The sequence below is a fragment of the Danio rerio genome, chromosome 20 (assembly GCF_052040795.2).
Source record: "Danio rerio strain M-AB ecotype USA chromosome 20, GRCz13ab, whole genome shotgun sequence".
Taxonomy (NCBI): Eukaryota; Metazoa; Chordata; class Actinopteri; order Cypriniformes; family Danionidae; genus Danio; species Danio rerio.
This window is the reverse complement of record NC_141040.1, coordinates 58,737,501-58,765,323: the sequence shown is the minus strand read 5'-3', so window position 1 is coordinate 58,765,323 and position 27,823 is coordinate 58,737,501. Positions and strand designations below refer to the sequence as shown.

General features: G+C 39.4%; 1 protein-coding gene and 1 long non-coding RNA gene across 8 annotated transcripts in view; one reads left to right on the top strand and one right to left on the bottom strand.

Moving 5' to 3' along the window:
- Positions 1–27,823, bottom strand: part of LOC101884676 (MAM domain-containing glycosylphosphatidylinositol anchor protein 2) — a 373,415-nt gene that overhangs the window by 104,708 nt on the left and 240,884 nt on the right. For all 7 annotated transcript variants that reach the window (XR_015518911.1, XM_087298727.1, XM_087298728.1 and 4 more), the window contains one exon: positions 25,526–25,700. Coding sequence is in view for 3 of the 7 variants with exons in the window: in XM_087298724.1 (XP_087154850.1) it covers positions 25,526–25,700 (175 nt within the window). In the remaining 4 variants the exon portion in view is untranslated. The remainder of the gene's footprint in view (positions 1–25,525; positions 25,701–27,823) is intronic.
- The window catches only part of LOC147839519 (uncharacterized), a 198,477-nt gene that overhangs the window by 30,886 nt on the left and 139,768 nt on the right, over positions 1–27,823 (top strand). Inside the window, exon 2 of the long non-coding RNA XR_015519177.1 lies at positions 25,885–26,182. This is a non-coding gene — a long non-coding RNA (uncharacterized LOC147839519). The remainder of the gene's footprint in view (positions 1–25,884; positions 26,183–27,823) is intronic.

Genomic DNA, 27,823 nt, shown 5'->3' with positions numbered 1-27,823 from the left:
ATTCTGACTTCTACATGACAAATGAACTGCACATTCACCAGCTGCGCAAGTCGATGTACTGCTCTATTCTGCCGTCTCTACAGTGCAGTTGATAAGCTGTCGCTCGTGTCGGTCAGTAGCGGGGCAGATCAGCGGCTGGTTCGCGCTGCGGTGTTTGTAGAGCTGAGCGCAGGGTCTGACGGATGCGCCTCTCCTCTGCTTTTCTCCACAGATGAAGATGAGGGAATAATGAGAGCCGATAGTGAATCACAGCAGTAATGAATGTGTTCCTGCTCTGCCGGCCTTCATCAGCACAACAATTCATCTCAGAGGAGAACCAGCTTCTGACCGGCAGCACTGAACACACACCCCAGAGTCACTGACACACACCTGAGAGTCCAGCACGCACACACACACAAACACACACACACACACACACACACACCCTCTGAAATCAGCAAATCAAGACATCTGCTCTCCAGTGCTGAGCCGGAGGAGAAAACACACAGATCTGGAGAAACACTGGGCCTGATGCTGGAGCACAACTGATACAGAGAATGCAGGAACACACACACACACACACACACACACACACACACACACACACACACACACACACACACACATACACACACTAGATTAGCTAACACAATTTTTGTCTTGTTTTAAAGTACAAGCACCTTTTCTTCATCTTAAATAAAGATATACTTACTGGAAAATCAAATGACTGAAGATATTAGCTCTTGTTTACAAAAACAAACAAACAAACAAACAAACAAACAAACATAAATATCTGATGAATTTATTAAAACAAGAACACTTATTTGCTGATGGAGTCAAAGAAAAATCAACAAAAGAAAAACTAAATACTTTTCCAAGCACACAAGCACATATTTATTTATGTATTCGTTTGTTTTGTTTGTTTGTTTGTTTGTTTGTTCATTAATTAATTTATTTATTTTCAGCTTAGTCCCTTTATTCATCAGGGGTCGCCACAGTGGAATGAACCACCAACTTATCCAGCATATGTTTTACACAGCATATGCCCTTCTAGCTAAAACCCAGTAATGGGAAACACCCATACACACACACACACACACACACTATTTAGGCCAACTGAGTTGATCAGTTCCCCTATAGCGCATGTGTTTGGACTGTGAGGGAAACCAGAGCACATGGAGGAAACCCAGGTCAACACAGGGAGAACATGCAAACTCCACACAGAAACACCAACTGACCCAGCGGGACTCGAACCAGCGCCCTTCTTGCTGTAAGGTAATCGTGCTACCCACTGCGCCACCATGATGCTTTTGTTTATTTATTTTCCTTCAGCTTAGTCTCTTTTTCAAAGGGGAGAACATGCAAACTCCACACAGAAACACCAACTGGCCCAGCCGGGACTTGAACCAGCGACCTTCTTGCTGTGAGGCGGCAGTGCGACACTGTTTGTTTGCGTATTCATTCATTCATCATTATTTATTTTATATTATTAATATTATTTATCAGGCACGTGCACACATAGGGCTCAACCTGTGCAGAGCACATGCCCTTTTTAGTCTTGGATAGAAAGTGCCCTTCCAAAATGATCAAAAGTGCCCCCGCGACGCGGCACACCCTCGGTCCCGCTCTTCAGTAGGCGCGCAACAACACCGCTCTTGAGTATGCGCACGACAACACAGCTGATCAGAACGCGCGCGACAACACTGCTCTTCAGTACGCGCGCAAGAATGTGAATGCAGGAATTTATTTTGTTTGTTTTTGTTAATAAAAGTAAGTATGAAGTCAGTGAGTGCACCATTCTGTGCTTCTGAATGGCTGGATTTACATTTCTGTCATGTTTCGTCTTGTGCAAACAGCCAAATTGCTGATCACTGTAAATCTGAGATGGGTCTGGCTGCAGACCTGGTGCAGTGCAATCTGAGCTGCATCCAATGTGCTCACCTGACCCCACCCCTAACCCTACCCGGCACCGTGATATCACTCACTCCATTGAGTGCATTGTGTCTGACATTGCATCGCTGAGTGATGCAATCTCAGCTTGCATCATAAAGGCTGCATCCAGATACTATTGGTAAATCTGGTCACATACAGTAGTGTGTTGTTAGGACTCGGGTTACAATGTGACCTGCTCACCGAATGTTTACGCTCGTAATATTTATATTGTTTCCTAATTAATATCCGCCTCATGTGGAACTCTGAATCTGCGTCTCATTTCAGAGTCTGCTACTGTCCACCAGAGGTCGCATTTTGGTTGTGGACGGATGCTTTGAGAACCTTCCTGACTGAATGAATGAAATACACTGTTCTCCACCATCTGGCAACTGACTTCAGCATTGTTTCTCAGATAAACAAGAATGTTCACTGAGCATGATTCTGAAATATCTGCATACATATGATGGTGTTTATATGATGAACAACAGATTAAATGTTGGCTCAAAACGTTTTGCACAGTGCTGTATTTGTCCTTTTGCTCAGATCGCAGACACTTAAAAATCCCTGAATATTGTTGCTAAATATGATCGTCTGTTGCACATGTACACTGAAAAAAGTGTTGCAAACTATTTATTTGTGCTGAATTTAAACAAACAAATTAAATTGAATAATGTTCAACTTAATTTGTTTAAATTCAGTCCAAATAAATTGTTTACAATCACTTAACGTAAAGAAATTTAGGAATCATCTTTGAATATATATTTTGCTAGTGTACTGAACATTTATGCCAGGAAAAATGAACCGATTTCATCTGAAAACTTCTCAATTATAATTTTTTAATTGAATTCCATTAATATGCACAGATTAAACGTGCTAATTAAATTTCATATTACGATGCATTTAAATAACATTCACCAACAATATGTTTAATTCAAAGACTAAATGCGCTAATTAACCTTGCATCACGATGCATTTAAACAACATTCATCATTAATATGGGAGAACTTAGAAGAAAAAGCAGTAAAACCGTGAATTCTGCATTAATTCTGCATGATGTGGTGACAGTAACAGCCGGTGTGTTTGTTTTAGGAGAATAATCTGATTTACATAACGGCCTTTATGATTCTCCCTTAAGTGCTTGGTTTCTTTCAGTCATTGTTTGGGAATGGTTCACTAATGACCGCGTTTTGCATTCGCATTATTATTCATCATTTACGTTTCACTGGGGTTTAATTCCATTAAATATTCGGGAGTGATTAGGACTCGATATCTGAGGAGACGGGACAAACGATTAAAGCATTTGCTTTAATTTATCATGATAAAAGTGAAGCTAAAAAAACAGATTAAAGTGACTCCATTTATGCCTTAATGCATGTTCCCGGTCATACTCTGAATGATTCATTAGCGTCCGCTATACTACAGGAGGAAAAAACAACATAATGCACTCTTTCATTAAATTAAACTTTCATTACAGCTCTGAAATCACTTTCCTTAGTGATGTAATCCCGGCCAAATGCAATATTAATCTACAATATTCATCATGCAATGAACTGCTGACTCACAACACAAGCAGGAGTGGGCTTCCCAAACAATGACCTACACCCAAGAAATGATTATTATTTAGCTGCTTGTTCCAACTACTTATTCAAAATAGACACAATTAATGTGGTTTTCTGAGGAAACTTAATTGTTTAATGTAAATATGTCATAATTCAATATAAATAACCTCTATGCATAATATAATATAATATAATATAATATAATATAATATAATATAATATAATTTAATATAATATAATATAATATAATATAATATAATATAATATAATTTAATATAATATAATATAATATAATATAATATAATATAATATAATATAATTTAATATAATATAATATAATATAATATAAAATAATATAATATAAAATAGTAAAAATATAATATAATGTAATTTTAATATAATATAATATTATATAAAATAATAAAAATATAATATAATATAATTTAATGTAATATAATATAATATAATGATAAAAATAATAAAAATATAATATAATATAATATAATATAAAATAATACAAATATAATATAATATAATGTAATGTAATATAATATAATATAATATAATATAATATAATATAATAAAAATAATAATATAATATAATATAATATAATATAATAAAAATAATAATATAATATAATATAATATAATATAATATAATATAATTTAATATAATATAATATAATATAATATAATATAATATAATATAATATAATATAATATAATATAAAATAATATAATATAAAATAGTAAAAATATAATATAATGTAATTTTAATATAATATAATATTATATAAAATAATAAAAATATAATATAATATAATTTAATGTAATATAATATAATATAATATAATAAAAATAATAATATAATATAATATAATATAATATAATATAATAAAAATAATAATATAATATAATATAATATAATATAATATAATATAATATAATATAATATAATATTGCATATGTGCCTCCCACTTGTTAAGGGTCCAAAAGTAATTGGACAATTGGCTTCTCAGCTGATCCATGGCAGGGTGTGTGTTATTCCCTCACTATCCCACTTACAATAAGCAGACAGAAGCTCCAGAGTTCATCTCAACTGTGCTGTTAGCTTTAGGAATCTGTTACTGTCAATGTCAAGTCTCAAGATGAGATCCGAAGAGCTGTCAATATCAGTCCAGCAAGCCATCATTAGGCTGAAGAAACAGAACAAACCCATCAGAAAGAGATCAGAAACAACTGTGTGGAGCATTCTTACACAGAAAGAGTGCACCAGTGAGCTCAGCAACACCAACAGACCTGGAGTCAACAATCAAGAGAAGACTACACCAGAGTGAACACAGAGAGTTCAGCAGAAGATGTAAACCATTGGTGATCCTCAACCACAGGAAGACCAGATTAGAGTCCTGAAATAGTCTTCACAGTGCTGAACAACATCCTCTGGACAGAGGAGATCGAGATCAACGTGTACCAGAGTGATGTGAAGAGAAGAGTGTGGAGGAGGAGAGGAGCTACTCATGATCCCCAGCAGTACAGCATGGTGGTGGTCGTGTCATGGCGTGGGCATGTGTGGCTGTCAGTGAACGGCTTGTCTTGTGTTTATTGATGATGTGATGCTGAATAAAGCAGCAGGATGAGTTCTGAAGTGTGTCAGGCAATATTCTCTGCTCATATTCAGCCAAATGCTTCAGAACTCACTGGATGGAGCTTCATAGAGCAGATGGAGAATGACCTAAAGTATACTGCAAAAACAGCCTATGAGTTTCTGAAGGAGAAGTGGATTGTTATGCAATGGCCAAGTCAATCCCCTGACCTGAACCCAGTTGAGCATGCATTTCACTTGCTGAAGACAAAACTGAAGGGAAAATGCCTCAAGAATAAGCAGGAACTGAAGACAGTTGCTGTAGAGGCCTGGACTGAAACCCAGCGTCTGCTGATGTCTCTGTGCTCCACACTTCAGGCTGTAATCGACTGCAGAGGATTTGAACAGAGTATTAAACAGTGAAAGTTTGATTTATGAGTATTATTCTGTCCCATTACTATTGGTCCCTTAACAAGTGGGAGGCACATATACAGACTGTTATAATTCCGACAGCGTTCACCTGATGTGGATGTAAACACCCTCAGATTAAAGCTGACAGTCTGCAGGTAAAGCACATCTTGTTCATTTCATTTTAACTCCATTGTGTTGGTAAATAGAGACAAACATGCTGGAATTGTGTTGATGTCCAACTATTTGTGGACCTGACTGTATATATAGTAAAGTGAATATATATTTCACAGCACTGCAGTAAAGTACAAAATAAAGTGACCTGGAGAGATTTGGAGAGATTAATGACACCTGCAATTAAAAAGACAGCAGTTGTGAAGGATTTCTGGACGCTGAGGGAATATGGCAGAAAAATAACAGCAGCAGAAATAGAGGATGAACAGACTCAAACACGACCTCTGCCAAACACACCAAATAAAGAGCGCAGATACACACTGTCCTCGGCTCAGGTGTGTGTGTGTGTGTGTGTGTGTGTGTGAGATGCTGGCATGTTCTGACATTTTACAGCTCTGAAAACAAGAAACATGCCATTTAAAAACTTTCTCTTTGCATGAAGGCTGAAAACAACATGACAGGACATTCACAACACAGCGGACTCACAGATCCACAGCTCAGTTTAACCTCCAACATCTGAGGAGAGGACAGAAACGCTTTCTGGGGTGTTTTTCAGCAAACAATGATGTAACTAGTGGCTGAATTACCATAGTACATAACGTACAACAAAACACAAATATTCTAATGCAGACAGCGCCCTCTAGTGGATTTGTCATCTGAAATGTACAATAATTGTAACCTAAGCAATACATTTCTGAAAAATTGTAAACAGCGCCCTCTAGTGGATGTGTCACCTGAAAGTACAACAAAATTTAGCCTAAGTAACAAAATTCTGATTTACAAAAAAACTAAACAAAAATGTGGACCGCGCCCTCTAGTGGAATCAGAAATGTACAACAAAACGTACCATAAATAATGAAACAGGGAAAAGGTTATTTATAAATACATCAGCATCACAGATCCACAACTCCAACCTCCAACATCTGAAGATACGACAAACACTTTCCATAGTACCATAGTACATAACATACAACAAAGCGAATCCTATGTTTTGTATTTGGGTTGGGTCGATAGACGATGCCATCGTCCATCGCCGATGGCCAATAGACGACACGATGCAGAGCCGGCATCGTCGATACACTCAGGCCCTGTTTACACAAATACATATTTATGTTAATGGCAGTCTATCACCTCAGCCCGCTTGCTCGCTCTTCACATGATGACAATGCCATCGTCCATTACGATGTTTCACATTAGACATCGTACGATGCCAAATTGGTTGACATCACCAACCCTATTACCTATTTCATATTCATATTTCAAATGTAGACAGCGCCCTCTAGTGGATCTGTCATATGAAATGCACAACAAAACACTATAAATAATGCATTTCAGATTCACAAAAATACTCAAAAGTATACAGCGCCCTCTAGTGGATTTGCCATCTGAAATGTACAATAAATTGTAACCTAATATAAAATTTCAGATTAGAAAAAATGTAAACAGCACCCTCTAGTGGACACATCACCTGAAAATACAACAAAACGTAGCCTAAGTAATGTATTTAACTTCACTAGTATGTAGACAGAGCCTTCTAGTGGATTTGTCATCAGAAATGTACCATAAATTGTAACCCAAGTAACAAATTTCAGATTAGCAAAAATGTAGACAGCGCCCTCTAGTGGATTTTTCATCTGAAAGTACACCAACATGTACCCTAAGTAACATATTTTAGATATGCAAAAAAAAAAAAAAAAAAAAAAAAAAAAACACAGACAGCTCCATCTAGTGAATTTGTCATCTGAAACTTACAATGCAACAAAACCAATGTAATATATTTAAATTCACAAAAATGTAGACGGCGCCCGGTAGTAGATTTGAGATTTGTTGTCTGAAATCTACAACAAAACACACAATAAATGATGTATTTCATATACACAAAAATACTAAAATGTCTCATTAGGTGAGGTTAATAATAAATAATAATAATAGATAAATGATATTGTTGACAGACTGTTTTGTATTGTCAACATGCTTGTGTTTATATAGGCCTATTGGTATGTGTGAGTGTTGTGTGCACCGTTTGTATGATTATAACCACTTCTGAAAATAGTGGGGGTCGCAAGTCATTGGCATTGTTATTTTGGGGGTCCCGGGCTGAAAAGTTTGAGAACCCCTGCCCTTAATAAGCAAACAAGAAAAATGGCAAGAAAAATGGAACAACTACTGTGGATAAAATCCTTCAAAATGCTTTTTATATAAAATATTTTACAATTATTTTATATTTACATGTTTTACATTTTAAAATGTATAATTTACACATTTTACTCCAATATGTATTGCAAGAACCAACATTGGAATAGAGGTTTATTTTGAAAAAACAACAACAATAAAATCATGAGGAACAGTTCAGACTGTACGAATGTTTGACAGATGAAATATACAGAAGGTGCTGTCTACATTTTTGAAAAATTAAGCACGTTCAATCCACAAGAGGGCGCTGTCTACATTTTTCTTTTGTTTTGCCAATCTGAAACTCATTATTTAGGTTACATTTTACTATAGTAGATTTTCCTCTAAATATACAACAAAACACACAATAAATAATGTATTTCAGATTCACAAAATACAAAAATTTAGACAGCGCGCTAATGCAACTGTCTTCTGAAACTTACAACAAAATATACCCCAATAACGCATTTAAATGTACAAAAATTAAGACAGTGTCCTCTAGTGGCCTAGTCAACAGAGGCTTACCACAAATTGTAACCTACGTAACACATTTCAGATTGGCACATATGTAGACCGTTGTCTCTAATGGATTTATGATCTGAAAGTACAAAACGTACCCAGAGTAACAAGTTTTAAATTCACAAAAATATAAATGTAGACAGCGCCCTCTAGGGGATTTGTCATCGAAAATGTGAGGCAAGGCAAGGCAAGTTTATTTATATAGAACAGTTGCAATTCAAAGTGCTTTACATAAACGGGAATAAAAGAAACAAGTATAGGAAAATAAAAACAAATAAAAATGATTTTAAAAAAATGTAAAACAAAATGTACCCTAAATAAGCAAACAAGAAAAATGCCAAGAAAATGTTACAACTTCTGTAGATAAAGTCCTTCAAAAAATGCTTTTTATACAAAATATTTTACAATTATTTTGCATGTTTTACATTTAAAAAAAACTATAATTTACACATTTTACTCAAATATGTGTTGCAAGAACCAAAATAATGAATTTTGAATGAACAATGAAAATAATGAAATAAATGTTTATTTTGAAAAAACAACAATAAAATCATGAGGAACAGGTCAGACTGTATGATTGTTCGACAAATAAGATATATAGAAGGTGCTGTCCACATTTTTGAAAATTTAAACACATAAGTTTAATCCACAAGAGGGCGCCCTCTAATTTTTATTTATTTATTTATTTTTATTTAGGTTACGTTTTACTATAGTAGATTTATCATCTAAAATATACAACAAAACGTACAATAAATAATGTATTTCAGATTCACAAAATACAAAAATTTAGACAGGGCCCTCTAGTGGATTTGACATCTGAAAGTACAAAAACACAAAATAAGTGACGTATTTCCGATTCACAAAAATACAAATATGTAGACAGCGCCCTCTAGTGGATTTGTCATTTGAAGCGTGCTTGTAGAGCTAAAATAACAACAACTGAAAGGTGAAATCACATCATTTGACCCTCTTTAACCAAAAGCTCAAAGTCGTATCACAGAGCTGAAGAGAAGTGTTTTTTTGTCACCACCGCTGATGAAGCGCCGGAACCCAACTGAGCAAAGCATCCTGGGAAATCACTTCTAAATTCCCTGTAATAAGCGATCCATAACCCAGCGAAGCCTGGATGAGCCGCAGAGAGCCTGAGACTGCACATCTCCTGGATCCAGAACACTCAGTCTGAGAGAGATATTGTGTACAGTACTGTGCAATCATCTTAGACCCCTACTTGCATTTGCTGTTTAATGACGATGTAATGACATTATTTATTACTTCACACTCTCTTTATGAAAATGCAGGCTCTTGTTGGATTTTCTGGGTGTAATTGTTAAGCACTTGTGAAAGAAAGAGTTGGAGAAAGATGGGAGAATGAATGAATGAAGAATACTGGAGTGTCTGGCTTGGTTTGATCTGGATTTCTGCCAGAGCTGTTGTCAATAAAAGTACAGACCGGCTTCAATCCGTCATGTAACTCCTACTAGAAAGCACCTTGTTAGTAATAGCTTCATTTATTAGCATGATAATGATCCCAAACACACTGCGAATGTAATGCAAAATCATATTTGGAGAGGAAAACAGCTGGTGAACCAAAAGCATGAAGTGTCCAGAACTGCATAGTATTTTAAGCAATATTATAGGCAGTGTGAGATTCTCCTGGAGACAAAAAGAAAGACAAAAGATGCTAAATCGGAGGAAGAACTCCTAGAAATGCTGTAAGATGCTTGATATTTAATAGTTCATCATATCAGAAAAAAAAAACAACAAAAAAGTTGCTGTTTGGTGCAGAAGAGGTCCTGTAAGCACAGGCTTTTAGAAAGTGAATTTCTTCTGAATATTGTCTACACATTATCCCATATTTTCACTTTGTATATTAATAATAATAATAATAATAATTCCTTACATTTTTGTAGCGCCTTTCTGGGCACTCAAGGTGCTTTACACGATGGGGGGATCTCCTCAACCACCACCAGTGTGCAGATTCCACCTGGATGCTGTGCCAAACCGCACACCACACACCAGCTGATTGGTGGAGAGGAGACCGAGTGATGAAGTGGATGGTTAGGAGGCCATGATGGACAGAAGTCAGCGGGCAGATTTTAAACCCCTACTCTTTTTCCAAGGACATCCTGGGATTTTTAATGAGCACACAGAGTCAGGATCTCGATTTAACATCTCATCCGAAAGACGGCGCTCACTAAGCATTATAGCATCCCCGTCACTCTACTGGGGCATTACGACCCACACAGAACCCAGGTTGGGCGCCCCCTGCTGGCCTCACTAACACCACTTCCGGCAGCAACCCAGCTTTCCCATGTGGTCTCCCATCCAGACACTGACCTGTCACAGCCCTGCTTGGCTTCAGTGGGCGACCATGTGAGAGCTGCAGAGAGCTAGCTGCCGGCTTAGTATATTAGGTTATAATATATATTACAGTATATTAAGTTATATTATAGTATATTAAGTTATAGTTTGCCCAAAGGTAATGGCCCTGCACTTGCTCCACACCTTTTAGATTGACAGACTTGTGCAGAAGTCTGTGCCTCCCAAAGCTGGTGGTTGTAACTGAGGGACACGGACAACAGAGCTGAGGATCCACATGCAGTTTATTAAACAGATTAGTCTGGCAGGCAACGGTCAAAACGGGCAAACAGAAGCACACATGTAATCTAAAATACGTTGTCCAAAAAAGGCGAACGTGCAGGACAGGCGGCAAAATCAACGAAAAAACTAAATAAAGCAATGCAAAAGGTTAAAAACACGGCTAGACAAGGCAATCGATGGACATGCTTCGTAAAGCTACAGACTAACAAGACTCAGCAGTGTGTGTGTGAAAATGAGAGGTGTCTTTATAGTGCAGGTAATCAGCGATTATGAGTTTTAGCTGTGATGTAGGGAGTCAAAATTAATTGTTTATTCGGTGCACCGTGACGCAGATGGAGACAATTCGATAACGTTTCAGTAATAGATCATAACCAGTTATTATGCACTGATGTCATTTATCCAACCCAAGCTCATTCTGGAAACGTAGCCCTGCGGACGTTTCTGGAGACCGCGATTTACGTGGCCGGAGTTACGTAAAGTTTTTTTCGAGTGAACGCTGCGGGGCGGTGTGGCGCCGCTCCGCCCCTCCTCTTCGCGCTCGCCGGCCGACGACTCGCCTCCGAGTGGAGGGCTTTCCCGATGCAATCAGTTTGTCCACTTTGCTCACAGCGTTGCGTCGGCGGAGCGGAGGCCCCGGGGGAGAAGGAGGAGGAGCCGGCTGCGGTGGACGACGACCGGGATCGAGTCCGGGGAACAGCAGGTTCCGGAAATTAGGTAAGACGAAAAACGGAATCCGAAAAATAAGGGCGAGAACGCGGCGGGATCTGAAAACGCGGTTGAAATCGAAGACGAGGGCTTTTGCTTTTTTTTTTTTTTTCTGGACGGCTTTTGCGAACCGTCGCTCGGGTTTAGGGAAGGAGGAGGAGGAGGAAGAGGAGGGCGCCCGAGTCGGCCGATCCGGCTGCTTTACGCGCGAGAACGACGCGGACGCGAACGGCGCGCGCTCCCGAGAGGCGCCCGAGACGCGAAAAAGCGCGCACAGCGGCCTCTCGCGGATCCGCGAAAACAAAAAACGCTCGAATACGTACCTCCCGGGACGTAAATTGCGGTCCGCAGAAATGTCCGCGGGGCTACGTTTCCACAATGAGCCCAGGTTGCATTTATCTCATATGCGCGATGCGTAGAATACTATGGTGAAGGATGCAAGGGCATGTAAATAAAACACTTCTACTAATTAAAAGGTAGATAATTATGCACAGTTCAACTGCTTGTGAGTTTGCTGGACAGTCTTTCATTGACACTGAAGAAGGCACAGCACGAGCCGATATTTCACTACCATACTACTATATAAATGCTGTAAAACTCCATCTCTGCCTCTCTCTCTCTCACTTAGGACATGTGACCCGCTGGTGTGTTTGTGAGGTGACTTTTCCTTTCCTCTCAGCTGTTAATTTAATACTTGTGGATCCAGACACGAGCGTGCCTGAGGTGTGAGTTTTTTATACACATATAGACTGTAACCGCGGCTGTTCTCCCAGCGTCACTCATTGGTGAACAGCACTTTCATTTCTAAAGCCAAGCGCAGCTCTTTCTGTCGAGCAGGGGAAGATTGACGAATCATAGGGGTGTAAGACAGCGCTCAAAAAGGAAGCGGCATAATATTGACATGAGTTTATTTGCTATAAATGCTCGTGTTGTTCTGTGCATGTGTTGGAGTTTTCTTTGATACATTCAGAAAGAGTTTTCTTTGAGCAGGTCAAATTAAGGGCACAGTTCATATATCTGACTGCTGTATAAAAAGAACTAAATTGTATTACAAATAGTGTATAAATATATTTATAGATTTTAATTTAAAAAAACTCTTGTGTTGTGAAGAAAAAATCTAATTGTATGGAAAGCTTCATCAATGCATCGAGATATCGAACTGAACCGAATCGATGGCATGATAATCGTAACCGAACGGAACCGTGAGCCCAGCGTAGGTTCACACCCCTAGCTGTGTGTGTGTGAGAGTGTCCAGATTATTATCATCTGTAGCGGGTGTTGATTGGCGCAAAGCATCATAGTAGTTGTAGTTCATATGGTGGCAGACGTGTAGTTCTCCAGGGATCTGCATAGGCTGGATCGCTGGTGATCGTGACAGTGGTGGCAGCCTAAGCTTCTGCACAGAACTGTAAATACAGTATCATCACCACTATTAATAATTATGTGTCTGATAAGAAATTATGAAGATTTCTGAATATTTAAATGCAATGAATTCATTGATTGAATAAGGATGCATTTCTAGAAATGTGTAAGCTGCTAAATATTTTGGAATTGTCAACGTAAACCTGAAGATAATCAATAAATATGACTATGATGAACCAGGAATAAAAAGCAATAATACATATTTAAGATTCGGATGTATTTCTAGGTCAGGCGATTAATTAAATGCAAATGAGCAACAGTGATTTATAAATAAAAAACAGTGTATCAATATAGTGAGAGAGAAATAATCATAATAACGATTAAAATAATTGTGTACCATTTATAATGAATAATAAGAGTAACAATAAAAAAAATTATAAAAAAATTGAGAAACAAACCTTAAACTTTAATATTATAATTAATGTTATATAAATATATAATATTTAATGCAAACCTTTAACAATGAATTATAACAAAAATAAACTCACCTACAATGAATTTTTAAAAATACATTTAATTCCAAATATATTTTTAATGATTACACAGCCATATCACACAGCCACATCACCCTGCAGCCACAGAGCAGTTACTCACTGACGCAAAGCAGGACTGGATGGGAGACCACATGGGCAAACTAGATTGCTGTTAGAAGTGGTGTTAGTGAGGCCAGCAGAGGGCGCCCAACCTGCAGTCTGTGTGGATCCTAACGCCCCAGTGTAGTGAATAAAGGCGACACTATACTGTCAGTGAGCGCCGTCTTTCGGATGAGAGGTCCTGACTCTCCATGCTCATTAATAACCTCATGGCACTTCTGGTAAAGAGTAGGGGTGTAACCCTGGTGTCCTGGCCAAACTCCCTCTATCGGCCTATACCCATCATGGCCTCACAATCATCCCCATCCACTGAATTGGCTCTATCAACGTTTTTCCTAGAGCGGGTGTGTGGTGAGTGCACTGGCGCAGTCATATCAATCAAGTGGAGCTGCACACTGGTTGTGAGGGGGAGAGACCCCATAGTGATGAGGCATGGTCATACACTATATAAATACACATGACATTACATAATATCATATATGATATTTAAAATTGACTATATTTTAAACAAAAATAAAACAACAACAATAATGATGATGATGATGATGATAATAATAATAATAATAATAATAATAAAGTGTTAAACTTTTAAACTCACTACTTGAAACAAAATCAAATTAAATTTATTAATTCTAATAATAAACAAACAATAAAGTGTAAATAATATCAAAATCAACTGAAAAAAAGAGAAACAAACCCAACTTTAAAATGCACAAAACAAACTTTAAAACGAATATAGAAATACAAAAAATACAATTATATTATTACTACTGCAGCTACTGCTACTAAAGCAGACTGACACTGAAAGTAAATCAAGCCTCCACGTCCAAAGCAGGAATCATTTCAATGCTAAATATCATCCAAGGCTACAGTGAGCTAAAAATATCAGCGCTGGCGGCGTCCGTCACTTACACTGGACCCCGGGGACCAATCTAACATTTCTACAGAGGATTCTCCAGATAATGAAAAACACACCGCAAGGATACGGCAGGGCCAGAGTACAGCACGCATGTTTAAAACAGCAGCGGCGCTCACACTTCACATTACTTATTCATCACTTATTTACATGCACTTACCGTATTTACATGCACTTATTTACATCCATTACAATATTTACATGCACTTACGGTATTTACATGCACTTATTTACATGCACTTACGGTATTTACATGCATTACTGTATTTACATGCTCTTTTAACATGCACTTACAGTATTTACATGCATAATGGCTCACTGATTCAAATGATTCATTCAAGGCAGGTGTCCAGTTAATGACTCACTGATTTAAATAATCTATTCACAGTGAATCTCCTGTTAATAACTCACTGATTTAAGTAATCAATTCACAGCGAGTCTCCAGTTAACAACTTACTGATTCAAATGATTTGTTCAGAGTGAATCTCCACTTAACAAATCGCTAATTCAAGTATTCATCTCAAAACAAATCTCCAGTCAACAACATAGTGATTCAAAAGGTCTGCTAAGAGCAAGTCTCCAGTTAATGACTCACTGATTCAAATAATCTATTCAGAGCAAGTCTCCTGTTAACAACTCACTGATTCAAATGATTCATTCACAGTGAGTGTCGAGTAAATGACTCACTGATTCGAATAATCTATTCACAGTGAGTCTCCTGTTAAAAACTCACTGATTCAAATGATTCATTCACAGTGAGTGTCGAGTTAATGACTCACTGATTCCAATAATCTATTCAGAGTAAGTCTCCTGTTAACAACTCACTGATTCAAATGATTCATTCACAGTGAGTGTCCAGTTAATGACTCACTAATTCAAATAATCTATTCACAGTGAGTCTCCTGTTACCAACTCACTAATTCAAGTATTCAATTCAAAACAAGTCTCCAGTTAACAACACAGTGATTCAAATGATTCGTCCAGAGTGAATCTCCACTTAACAAATCGCTAATTCAAGTGTTCATCTCAAAACAAATCTCCAGTCAACAACATAGTGATTCAAAACATCTGCAAAGAGCGAGTCTCCAGTTATTGACTCACTGATTCGAATAATCTATTCAGAGTGAGTCTCCTGTTAACAACTCACTGATTCAAATGATTCATTCACAGCGAGTGTCGAGTTAATGACTCACTGATTCGAATAATCTATTCAGAGTGAGTCTCCTGTTAAAAACTCACTGATTCAAATGATTCATTCACAGTGAGTGTCCAGTTAATGACTCACTGATTCGAATAATCTATTCAGAGTGAGTCTCCTGTTAACAACTCACTGATTCAAATGATTCATTCACAGCGAGTGTCGAGTTAATGACTCACTGATTCGAATAATCTATTCAGAGTGAGTCTCCTGTTAAAAACTCACTGATTCAAATGATTCATTCACAGTGAGTGTCCAGTTAATGACTCACTGATTCGAATAATCTATTCAGAGTGAGTCTCCTGTTAACAACTCACTGATTCAAATGATTCATTCACAGCGAGTGTCGAGTTAATGACTCACTGATTCGAATAATCTATTCAGAGTGAGTCTCCTGTTAAAAACTCACTGATTCAAATGATTCATTCACAGTGAGTGTCCAGTTAATGACTCACTAATTCAAATAATCTATTCAGAGTGAGTCTCCTGTTAACATCTCACTAATTCAAGTATTCAATTCAAAACAAGTCTCCAGTTAACAACACACTGATTCAAATGATTCGTCCAGAGTGAATCTCCACTGAACAAATCGCTAATTCAAGTGTTCATCTCAAAACAAATCTCCAGTCAACAACATAGTGATTCAAAAGGTCTGCTAAGAGCAAGTCTCCAGTTAATGACTCACTGATTCAAATAATCTATTCAGAGTAAGTCTCCTGTTAACAACTCACTGATTCAAATGATTCATTCACGGCGAGTGTCGAGCTAATGACTCACTGATTCGAATAATCTATTCAGAGTGAGTCTCCTGGTAACAACTCACTAATTCAAGTATTCAATTCAAAACAAGTCTCCAGTTAACAACACACTGATTCAAAAGATCTGCTAAGAGTGAGTTAATGACTCGCTGATTCAAATGATTCATTCACGGTGGGTGTCCAGTTAATGACTCGCTGATTTGAATAATCTATTCAGAACAAGTCTCCAATTAATGACTCACTGATTCAAATGATTCCTTCACAGCGAGTGTCCAGTTAATAACTCGCTGATATAAAGAATAAGCTCAATACAGACTCGTCTAGATTGCTAATCCACATCATATGAAGATGATTGAGTTGGGAAACATCTCCATATGAGGTTATCCTTCAGCACTCTGCAGATGCACGGCGACTCTTAAGCAGCTGGTAGATTACATACGTTCACACATGCTAATGTTATGCAGATTTTCCCGAGTGTTCGTGTCGCTGCATGTGGAAACGGCTCTCTGAGGGTTTCTCAGGTCTCAGATCAGCAGGCTGGTGTGGGATCTGCTCTGATCTGCTCTTGTCTGTCCAGCAGAGTGTGGAAATGCTCTCTTCTCTTCTTCTCTCTGAAAGCAGCAGCTCAATCTCAGCATCTCCTCCACACTTCTGCTGGACGTGTGAATCCCATCCGCAGGGCTGTGAAGACCGAATCCTCTGGCCGCTCACAAAAAAAAAACGATCAAACACTGGAGTCTGAGTTCAGAGGATCTTCAGTTCTGAATCCAGGACACTTCTTTGCACATCATTAGGATTTCTAGAGCACACCACGTTAAAAATCTACCATAGTAAGTCACAGTGTGTAAAGCACTGAACAACACAACAACTATAGTAATAATCGATCAGTTGTAGTTATTCTGTTGTTGCTATGGTAACACAACAACGATAGTAATTAATCTGTTGTTGTAATTCTAAAGTTTCTATGGTAACAAAACTATAGCCAATGATCTGTAGTAGTAGTTCTACAGTTGCTATGGTAATGCAACAACAATAGTAATTGATTTGTTGTAGCAATTCTACAGTTGCTATGGAAACACAACAATTATAGGAATTGTTCTGTTGTCATAATTTGACAGTTGCTATAGTAACACAACAATTATAGTAATGGGTCTGTAGTGGTGATTCTACAGTTGCTATGGTAACACAACAACTATAGTGGTTGATCTGTTGTGGTGATTCTACAGTTGCCATGGTAACACAACAACTACAGTAATTGATCTAGTTTTAAAAAAATGGTCTTTTTTCCTTTTTATATTAGGTGGTAGAACAGTATTTCAGACAGGAAGTGAAGTGGAAGAGAGAGAGAGTGAGAGAGAGAGAGATAGATGGGGGTGGCGGGGGGAGGAAATGTTTTCAAGCTGGAATTCGAACTCGGGACGCCCTGAAGTGCTACTGCACCATATGTAAGCGCGCTAATTAAATGGTATTATGGTATTAAATCCTACCATATTGAAGTGTATTACTGTATATATTATAGCATTTATAACCCTTTGCTAAGGAATGCTCCAGCCGCACACTGCACTATTAACTATAGTGAACTGATCAACTGTCATACTGTAAAGTACTGTACTATACGCTTATAGCTAACAGTTATAGTTACAGTACAGTACAGTATACAGTTATAGCTAACCTGGTGAGTGATAAAACACTGTCCTCGTTTGCACACCCTCGTGTTGTCTGTTATAGTGTTGTCCCGGTACTGAAGTTTTAAAACCGGCTAACATTGAAGCGTCGCTGAGCGCGGATGACTCGGCTGATCTTCACGGCTGATCGCGCTTCAGTCTCCGTGCATCTGTGTTTGCACTCAGTTTACCGCTCTTCACCCAGTGCAAACACAGATACACAGAGACTGGAGCGCGAAGCAGCTGTGAAGATGTCGAGTCATCAAGCGGATCGCTCTGTGTTTGTGCTCAGTATACAGCGGTGGGTGAACTGATGACCTTCTCGGCCAATCACAATCATTTCTGTTGAGCACGTGAACACAATGGCAAATCAGCGCTGAAAGCCATCAACAGTGCCTTAAATGTTAGCGGGAAATTGCTGGTTTTTCTTTTATTTCAGTATCCTGATGAGTCTAATATAATAAAAGAATCAGTTCATTAACTCGAGTTTGATAAATGGCATCTAAAATGTGCATTTGGGAAAGAAAACGTTAGCTAACTAGAGCCATTTCCCTTAACTTAGCTGAAAATGATCTCTGATATCCCTCTTTATTTTCACCTTTTATTCAGAACGGACCTTCGGGTCACCCGGAAGGCGGTGGAATAATACATTTGTGTCACTTTATCTTTGCTGATAAGATAAACAGCCACGTACACAACGTCCCTATGCAACTCACAACGATACTTCTGGGTTTCTTCCCACCGCAGCCACAACTCTGAACATGCAGCTTAACTCCTTGTTCAAGCTCTTGTTCTCTCCAGACTGGATTACTGCAACTTTCTACTAGCCGGGCTTCCAGCCAACTCTATCAAAACTCTTCAGCTGCTTCAGAACGCAGCAGCACGAGTGATCTTTAATGAAGCTAAACGAGCACATGTCACTCCGCTGCTCATCCGTTTGCACTGGCTGCCAGTTGCTGCTCACATTAAATTCAAAGCTCTGATGTTTGCCTACAAAGTGACTTCTGGCTTTGCTCCTTCTTATCTGCTCTCACTTCTGCAGATGTATGTGTCCTCCAGAAACTTGCGTTCTGTGAATGAACGTCGCCTCGTGGTTCATCCCAAAGAGGGAGGAAATCACTTTCCCGAACTCTCACGCTCAATCTGCCCAGTTGGTGGAATGAACTCCCTAACTGCATCAGAACAGCAGAGTCACTCGCTGTCTTCAAGAAACCACTAAAAACTCAACTATTTAGTCTCCACTTCCCTTCCTAACATGCAACTCCCTCTCTGACTCCTCCACTAACTACAAAAAAAAAAAAAAATTACTAATACTTTCCTTCTTAGACTTTACACACCTGAAACTTGCCTACAGCACTTCTTCATTGTTGCTCGTATAGTTTAGTAAATTGCTTCATTGTCCTCATTTGTAAGTCGCTTTGGATAAAATGTAAATGTAAATGTAAAAAGGGCGGCCACGTTAAATCAGTCTATAGACCATTTTGAGGGATGTAAACAATAACAATGGTCCAAAGTATTTCCTGTTTTACATTTTAAATTTCTAGAGCTTCTAGAGCTAGAACATTTAACATTAAATCATGATTGAATTGCTTCTTGTTACAGTTATGAAATAGGTGGATTACAAGCAGGAAATGTTCATGGGCCAATGACATGAGCACATTGAAATGGGTCTATAGCAGTGGTGCTCAACCCTGTTCCTGGAGATCGACCTTCCTGCAAAGTTCAGCTTCAACCCTGATCAAACACACCTGAACCAATTAATTAGGACCTGAACAGCACTTGATAATTACAGGCAGGTGTGTTTTATGTGGGTTGCAACTGAAATCTGCAGGAAGGGAGATCTCCAGGAACAGGGTTGGTCACGCCTGGTCTACAGTATGAACACACTAAAGTATTCACTATACTATAGTATTTTTATGTGGGATTCCTGAGAGATTTGACTGATTGGCCTACTGTACAGACACTGATGAGAAACCAAAGGAAGATTCATCAGCTAATATTTAATGCTGAGAGTTGAAGAACAAGCTCTACAAGGTTTCTTCGCCGCAGCACATGTGAAATCCTCTGAAAAACGCATGTCTGAATGTGACGTGCTTTAATTCTACTCTTATTTTCCTGCTCAATCATTTCAAGATGCTTCCTCTCAATCATCTCTATTGATGCGGTTCTCTATTGATGCTCATCATTCGGTCAGAGAGAGAGAGAAGAAAGCACAATGTATAATCATAAAGGACAGAGCAACCAGCAACTTCACCCGTCGCTCAGATCTAATGCCACTTTCCATAGCTTTCATTTGCATGCTGGCAATCTTCTTCTTCTGCTTTTCATTTGCATGCAAGTTCACGCATGTGAAACGGCATCAGCTACCAGCAATCCATGAACAGAGATGAAATGGAGAGGAAAAAGCTCAGACGCTTCTGTCAGGAAAAAGCCAATAATGTCAGTGATGTCTCAGATCTGCCTGCAAACCGAGAGGCTCAGCATAAATACAGACCTCAAATGTTTGCTCCTCCATTCCTCTGATCGGCTCTTGTTGATTTTTTTACAATACAACTAACACAAACACCCAAATGAATGTTGTGGAAACGTTGTTTGAATGTTTGTATAATGTTCCAGCTCACACACTGTAAAAAACTTTAAGCCAGTACAAAAAAAAAACATAATCCTTATTTTCCTTCGGCTTTTTCCTGTTCACTCAATCTTTAGAAACCTCAGCAGCACTGACATTGTCACGGTTTGTGGTGGAGAAAAGGAGAGAAGACTCAATTGCAGACAAAAAATAGGTATTTATTAATAATGAAATAAAATAAAGGGCTAAATGAACTACCCAGAGCGGGAAAGCGTTAATAAAAAGGCAAAAACAAACTTGTCTGGGAATGGCAGGACAAAGCAAGGCTGGACACAACAGGACAGAAAAATAATCGACGATGAACTGGCACAGGACAGCTGACATGAGGAGAATATAAGCAGAAATAACTAACACACAAACGAGTGAACATGATAAACTAATCAAGGGGTAACAAGGAGGGTGGGACTAGACAATATACGCGAACGCACGTCACAAACAAACACCACAAGCTAGAGATCTGCGCAGAACTAAATTTTGAATCCCACTCCCGCCTGCACCTGCCAGGTTTTAGCCCGAACCCGACCGATCCCGCATATATTAAGCATTTGATCCCGCTGCCCGACCCACCGCGTTTTCTACCCGCCGCGCCTGATCCCGCTAAAGAGCGGGGGGGAGAACAAAACCGAAAATCACCCAGCTATACAGTCCAGACAGCCTATAACAAGCTGTCTGTATAAACACACACACACAGCACCAAGCACACACACACAGACAAAGCTCTCTCTCTCTCTCTCATTTGCGCGCACTAACACACACACATAAGCACCAAGCACACACACAGGCAAAGCTCTCTCTCTCTCTTATTCGCGCGTGCGCATTAACACACACACACACACACACACACACACACACACACACACACAAAAGCACCAAGCGCGCACACACACAGGCAAAGCTCTCTCTCTCATTCGCGCGTGCACATTAACACACACACACACACACACATACACACACACACAAGCACCAAGCACGCACACACACAGGCAAAGCTCTCTCTCTCTCTCATTCGTGCGTGCGCATTAACACACACACACACACACACACAAGCACCAAGCGCGCACACACACAGGCAAAGCTCTCTCTCTCTCTCATTCGTGCGTGCGCATTAACACACACACACACACACACACACACACACACACACAAGCACCAAGCGCGCACACACACAGGCAAAGCTCTCTCTCTCTCTCATTTGCGCGTGCGCATTAACACACACACACACACACACACACACACACCTCTCATTCGCGCTTGTGCACACATACATACACACACACAGCAACAAACAAGCTAAACACAATATCGCGCTATTTCATTTACACACATACATACGCGTGCTCGCTCGGGAGTCGGGAGCGATGTTGCTAGACAGCCCGCTCCCGTCCCAAATTAAACCCGTTACCGACCGCTCCCGCGATTTATTCGGAAATTTATTCCCGCGCCGCAGAAATCTACCACAAGCCTTGTGCTCACATAACACGAGACTAGAACATGCAGCCAATGAGAGAACTCATTAACCCTGTGTTCACAATAAAGCACCACACTGAAGCACGCGGCCACAATGTAAACACAGAGCCACGAGCTTAGACAACACAAACATAAACAGACGCAAGACACGAGCACACGATAGATGAAAACACCAAACCGTGCGCTCACACAGAGCCAACGGAAACCAAAACCAACCAGACGAAGACGCTGAGAAAGAAACAACGCAATGCCGACAGAACAAACACGAGTACAAGAGCGCGCACAGACCCCGCGCACACGCAGCAAGTGGGAGTTCGCACGCTCACGACAGCACCCATACAGAGACACACACAATGACAGAAAACGAGTGCTCGACCCGAGAAAACCCAAGCTGAGCACCACATACAGCACAAGACAGAGCTAGTGTCCAGACTCTGCCACCATAACAAGAATTTACATGACCAGAGGGGCAAACCCTGACAGACATAACATTATTTGTCAGTGACACAAAAAACTTTGAGTTGGGTTAACGTATGATTATTAGTTTTCTAGAGAGGTGGACGACTCTGTTACAAATCTTTTTAAGTTGTGCCACCCAAACTTTGTTTGTCTGCAGAACTGGAACGCCTGAAGTTGAGTGAACAAAAACAAAACACAATCCTTATTTCCTTTCGCTGTTTTTCTCTTGTATTCGACATTTATTATTATTATTATTTTTAATTTTGATTGATAGGACAGTAGAGTAGAGTATAGACAGGAAAGTGAGAGGAGAAGAGAGAGATCGGCATTAGACCTGGAGATAGGAATCAAACTTGGGTCACCACGAACACTGGAGTGCCATGTGTCGACGCACTAACCACTACACCATTGGTGCCGACATGTATTTGATTTTAAAAACATCAGTTGCGCTGACCTAAAATGTCTGAAGTTCAGTTCAGATCAATTCAGCTATATTTGTACAGCGCTTTTACAATGTAGATTGTGTCAAAGCAGCTTCACATAAATGCTCATAGTAACTGGATCAGGGTAGTTCAGTTTTTAGTGTTTAAGTTCAGTTCAGTTTAGCTCAGTTCAGTGTGGTTTAAAGTCATTACTGAGAGTTCAAACACTGAAGAGCAAATTCATCGATGTGTAGCTCTACCAATCCTGAACCATGCGAGCCAGTGGCGACAGCGGAGAGGGAAAAAAACTTCACCGATAGGAGAGTGAAGAAAAAAAACCTTGAGAGAAACCAGACTCAGTTCGGCACAACCATTTTGATTTCTCCGCTGGCCAAAAGTCTTGTGCAGAGCTGCAGTTGAGTAAACAAAAAACTCTTCTGGAAAGTGATACTAAGAAATAAAACATTATCAGAACAAACAAACAGAGCTCAACTGAAAAAAGCACACTAAGACATATAAAATATTAACAAAACATTTATTAGACACCAGAGGTGGGTAGAGTATCCAAAATCTATACTCAAGTACAAGAACTTGAGGAAATTTTACTCAGATAAAAGTAAAAGTCTTAAAAGTTACTCGAGTAAGAGTAAAAAAGTATCTGGTTGACGTAAATAGTTACAAGTTACTTTTTATCTTGTATAAATATATATATACACACACACACACACACACACACACACACACACACACACACACACACACACACACACACACACACACACACACACACACACACACACACACACACACACACACACACACACACACACACACACACACACACACACACACACACACACACACACTAGGGATGCAACAATACAGTAAGCCCATGGTTCAATAAATACCTCGTTTTTTTTAACGGTTTTAGGTTTGGTTCGGTTCTCATGGCTTGACACATGTGTTTTTTATTATTCTATAGGCAATAGTAACAATAAGAGGTTAAGGAGAAAAATAAAAACGATTTGTTGCACTATTTATTTTGTTTTACTTAAAAGCCAATAAAAGTACAGTAGTGCCTAGTGTATTTGATAAAAACATTAACACTGAACTCTGTCAGCTGCTGGTAGCCCATTTACAAACTGGGGAACACATGAAATCCTGCACTTTGAGAATAAACACACATGTGAAGTTAATAAAGATGAATTAGTCATTTCAAATAAACATATTTGTACTTCAGTAAACATAAATAAACATCTTCATTATCTCGGTGCTGGAAAATGCCAGACTGTTGTCTGTAACGCGGATCGAGTGCTTTTATAAGATGACAGAAGCCCACATCTCACATCACCCAAAACAGCTGCAAATCTTCAGCAGTAATCACCCGCACTGCCTCTGTTATTTAATGTGTCTCTCGGAGCCAGTTGGGTTTGTTTGCTGGAAGGTTCAGTGAGGGATTGTTGCTGTTTGGAGGACTGTATTAGCTTCTCTGCTGTCCTGCTTCAGACAGTGATATTGCTGGGTGATGCGCTGCAGATGTGCAGTCATGGTTATACGTGTAAATCAATGCTGCACACAGTTTTTGTTCACCGTTTTTTCTTTTATTGGCATTATACTCACCGGCAAAACCCAAATGTCCTCACACTGCAGATTTGAAGACGCTGACGCTTTCTCGTACTGTTGCCTCACTTCACCGCCGCTCGCCATGTTAAAGTGTGGAATGATGGTCAAGCGCCCCCTAACTTTAGAGCACAGTGATTGGATATTTACTCACGGGGAGGAGTTTCCTCATCTCAGCTCATGGATTTACAGGCTCACACAGTCAATTCGGGGAGATATGAAACACACATAAATTATTGAAACGCAAAACCGAGAATAACGCAATTCACAAGCGCGTACTGAACCGTGGAGGTTGTACCGAAAGGTCAATATTATATTGAGAACCGTGGCATCCCTAATATACACTCATATATAGATATACACACACACACACACACAATAGTTGAAGACAACATTATTGGGCCTCCTGTGAATTTAGCTTCTTTTCCACATATTTCCCAACAGATATACATAAACCTGGAAACGCGCCACAATTTAGCCCTCACTGCTCAACCTCCCGGGCGATTGGCATGGCCCGGCCCAGCCCGATAAAAGCCCTGGATCGCACTGGCCTGTCAGTGGAAATGTGGTTAATGCTCTCTCAAAATTTTTTGAATATTTAAGTACAAAAAAAATCATAACAACGTTCTGTTAATGTACAGTAAAATAAAGTGCAACGGATGTTATAAATACGTCCTGTTAGCTTCAGATAAGTGTGTTAGCTGCACAGTAAGTGATTGGCATTGACATTAGCGCTGTAAACTCACAGTAAACGTCAACCCGGATGGACTTGATGGCTGGTGAGCCCAGGCCGTTCTCCGCCTTGCAGTAGTAGCGTCCGCCCTGATGCCGCTGGATCTTGGAGATGTGCAGAGTCTCGTTGAAGACGCTGGAGTCCTGGAACCGGTCTGAAACACTGCCTGCTGTCTTTGTCCATCGAATCTGCATGAGGAAGGAGAAAAACTTCAGTTTACAATCATAACATTTCAGCCCACATACAGTGTCAAACAGCATATACTGTACACTCACCGGCCACTTTATTAGGTACACCTGACCAACTGCTCGTTAACACAAATTTCTAATCAGCCAATCGGATGGCAGCAGCTCAATATATTAAGGCATGTAGACATGGTCAAGAGGATCTGCTGCAGTTCAAAGCGAACATCAGAATAGGGAAGAAAGGGGATTTAAGAGACTTTGAACGTGGCATTGTTGTTGCTGCCAGACGGGCTGCTCTGAGTATTTCAGAAACTGCTGATCTACTGGGATTTTCACGCACAACCATCTCTAGTGTTTACAGAGAATGCTCCGACAAAGAGGAAATATCCAGTGAGCGGCAGTTCTGTGGGCGCAAATGCCTTGTTGATGAGGCCAGAGGTCAGAGGAGAATGGCCAGACTGGTTCCAGCTGATAGAAAGGCAACAGTAACTCAAATAAGCACTCGTTACAACCGAGCTCTGCAGAAGAGCATCTCTGAACACACAACACGTCCAACCTTGAGGCGGATGGGCTACAGCAGCAGAAGAGCACACCGGGTGCCGCTCCTGTCAGCTAAGAACAGGAAACTGAGGCTACAATTCACACAATCCTCAACAACATGACAACTCAGACTGGTTTCTTGAACATGACGATGAGTTCACTGTACTCAAATGGCCTCCACAGTCACCAGATCTCAATCCAATAGAGCAGCTTTGGGATGTGGTGGAACGGGAGATTGGCATCATGGATGTGCAGCCGACAAATCTGCAGCAACTGTGTGATGCTATCATGACAATATGGAGCAAAATCTCTGAGGAATATTTCCAGTAGCATGTTGAATCTCTGCCATGAAGGATTAAGGCAGTTCTGAAGGCAAAAGGGGTCCAACCCGGTAAAAGTAAGGTGTACCTAATAAAGTGGCAGGTGAGTTTATATACAGTATTCAGCATTCAAAGCTAATTAAAATAGTTTTTCAATGGATACAAATATTCTATCAAAATCCTAAATCGAGAGTTTGGGTGAATGGTCACTGCTCAGAGTTTTTTGATTTGGGAAGGGGAACTAGACAGGGAGATGCTATGTCTCCTGTTTTGTTCGCTCTGAGCATTGAACTATTAGCTGAGAGTATAAGAGGCAATCAACATATACAAGGAATTACAGATGAAAATGGAGATTGTCAAAAGATTGCTCTATATGCTGACGATGTATTATTATTTATTGAGAATCCAATTTCTTCAATACCAGCTGTTTTAGATTGTCTAGAAATTTATGAATCCATTTCTGGATATAAAATCAACTCCACTAAATCAGAAGCACTTATGATTACTGGAGTCTGGCCGGTAGAACTAAATAACAGAGCATCATTCAGGTGGTCAAAACAGGGATTTACATATTTAGGAGTTGCCATTACACCCAGAATTTCACAGCTATATCAGGCAAATTATGATAAAATAATTCACACAGTTAAAAAGGATTTGCAGAGGTGGGAGGTGCTACCACTATCACTGTTTGGTAGGATTGAAACAATAAGAATGAATATTTTACCTAGACTTTTTATTTCAGTCCCTACCCATATGGATTCCTGTTTCCACATTTAACATGTTAGATAAACTTATATCTAGATTCATCTGGCAGAACAGACGACCCAGAATAAGATTAAAAACGTTAATTTTAGGAAAAGATAAGGGAGGGCTACGTCTCCCAAATTTAAGATATTATTATTGGGCTGCTCAGCTCACAGCTATAGTGGACTGGATAAACAATGAGGCTGAAAGAGGATGGGTGAGCATGGAACAGGGTTCTGTACCAAATGTACCTCTTTCAGCATTAGCCTTTATGACACAACAATCTCAAAAAAAGATTCAAATAAAAAATGAGTGTGTTAAACAGACTCTGAGAATTTGGACAACAGTTCAGAAAAAACTAAGAGGAATGGCAACCGTATCAAGAGTTATGTCTATAGCAGATAACCCTGATTTCTTACCATCCAAATGGGATGCCACTTTTAAAACATGGTGCGATAAGGGACTTATGATAATTGACCAGTTATTTAATGAAAACACTATGCACTCATTCTCTTATCTTAA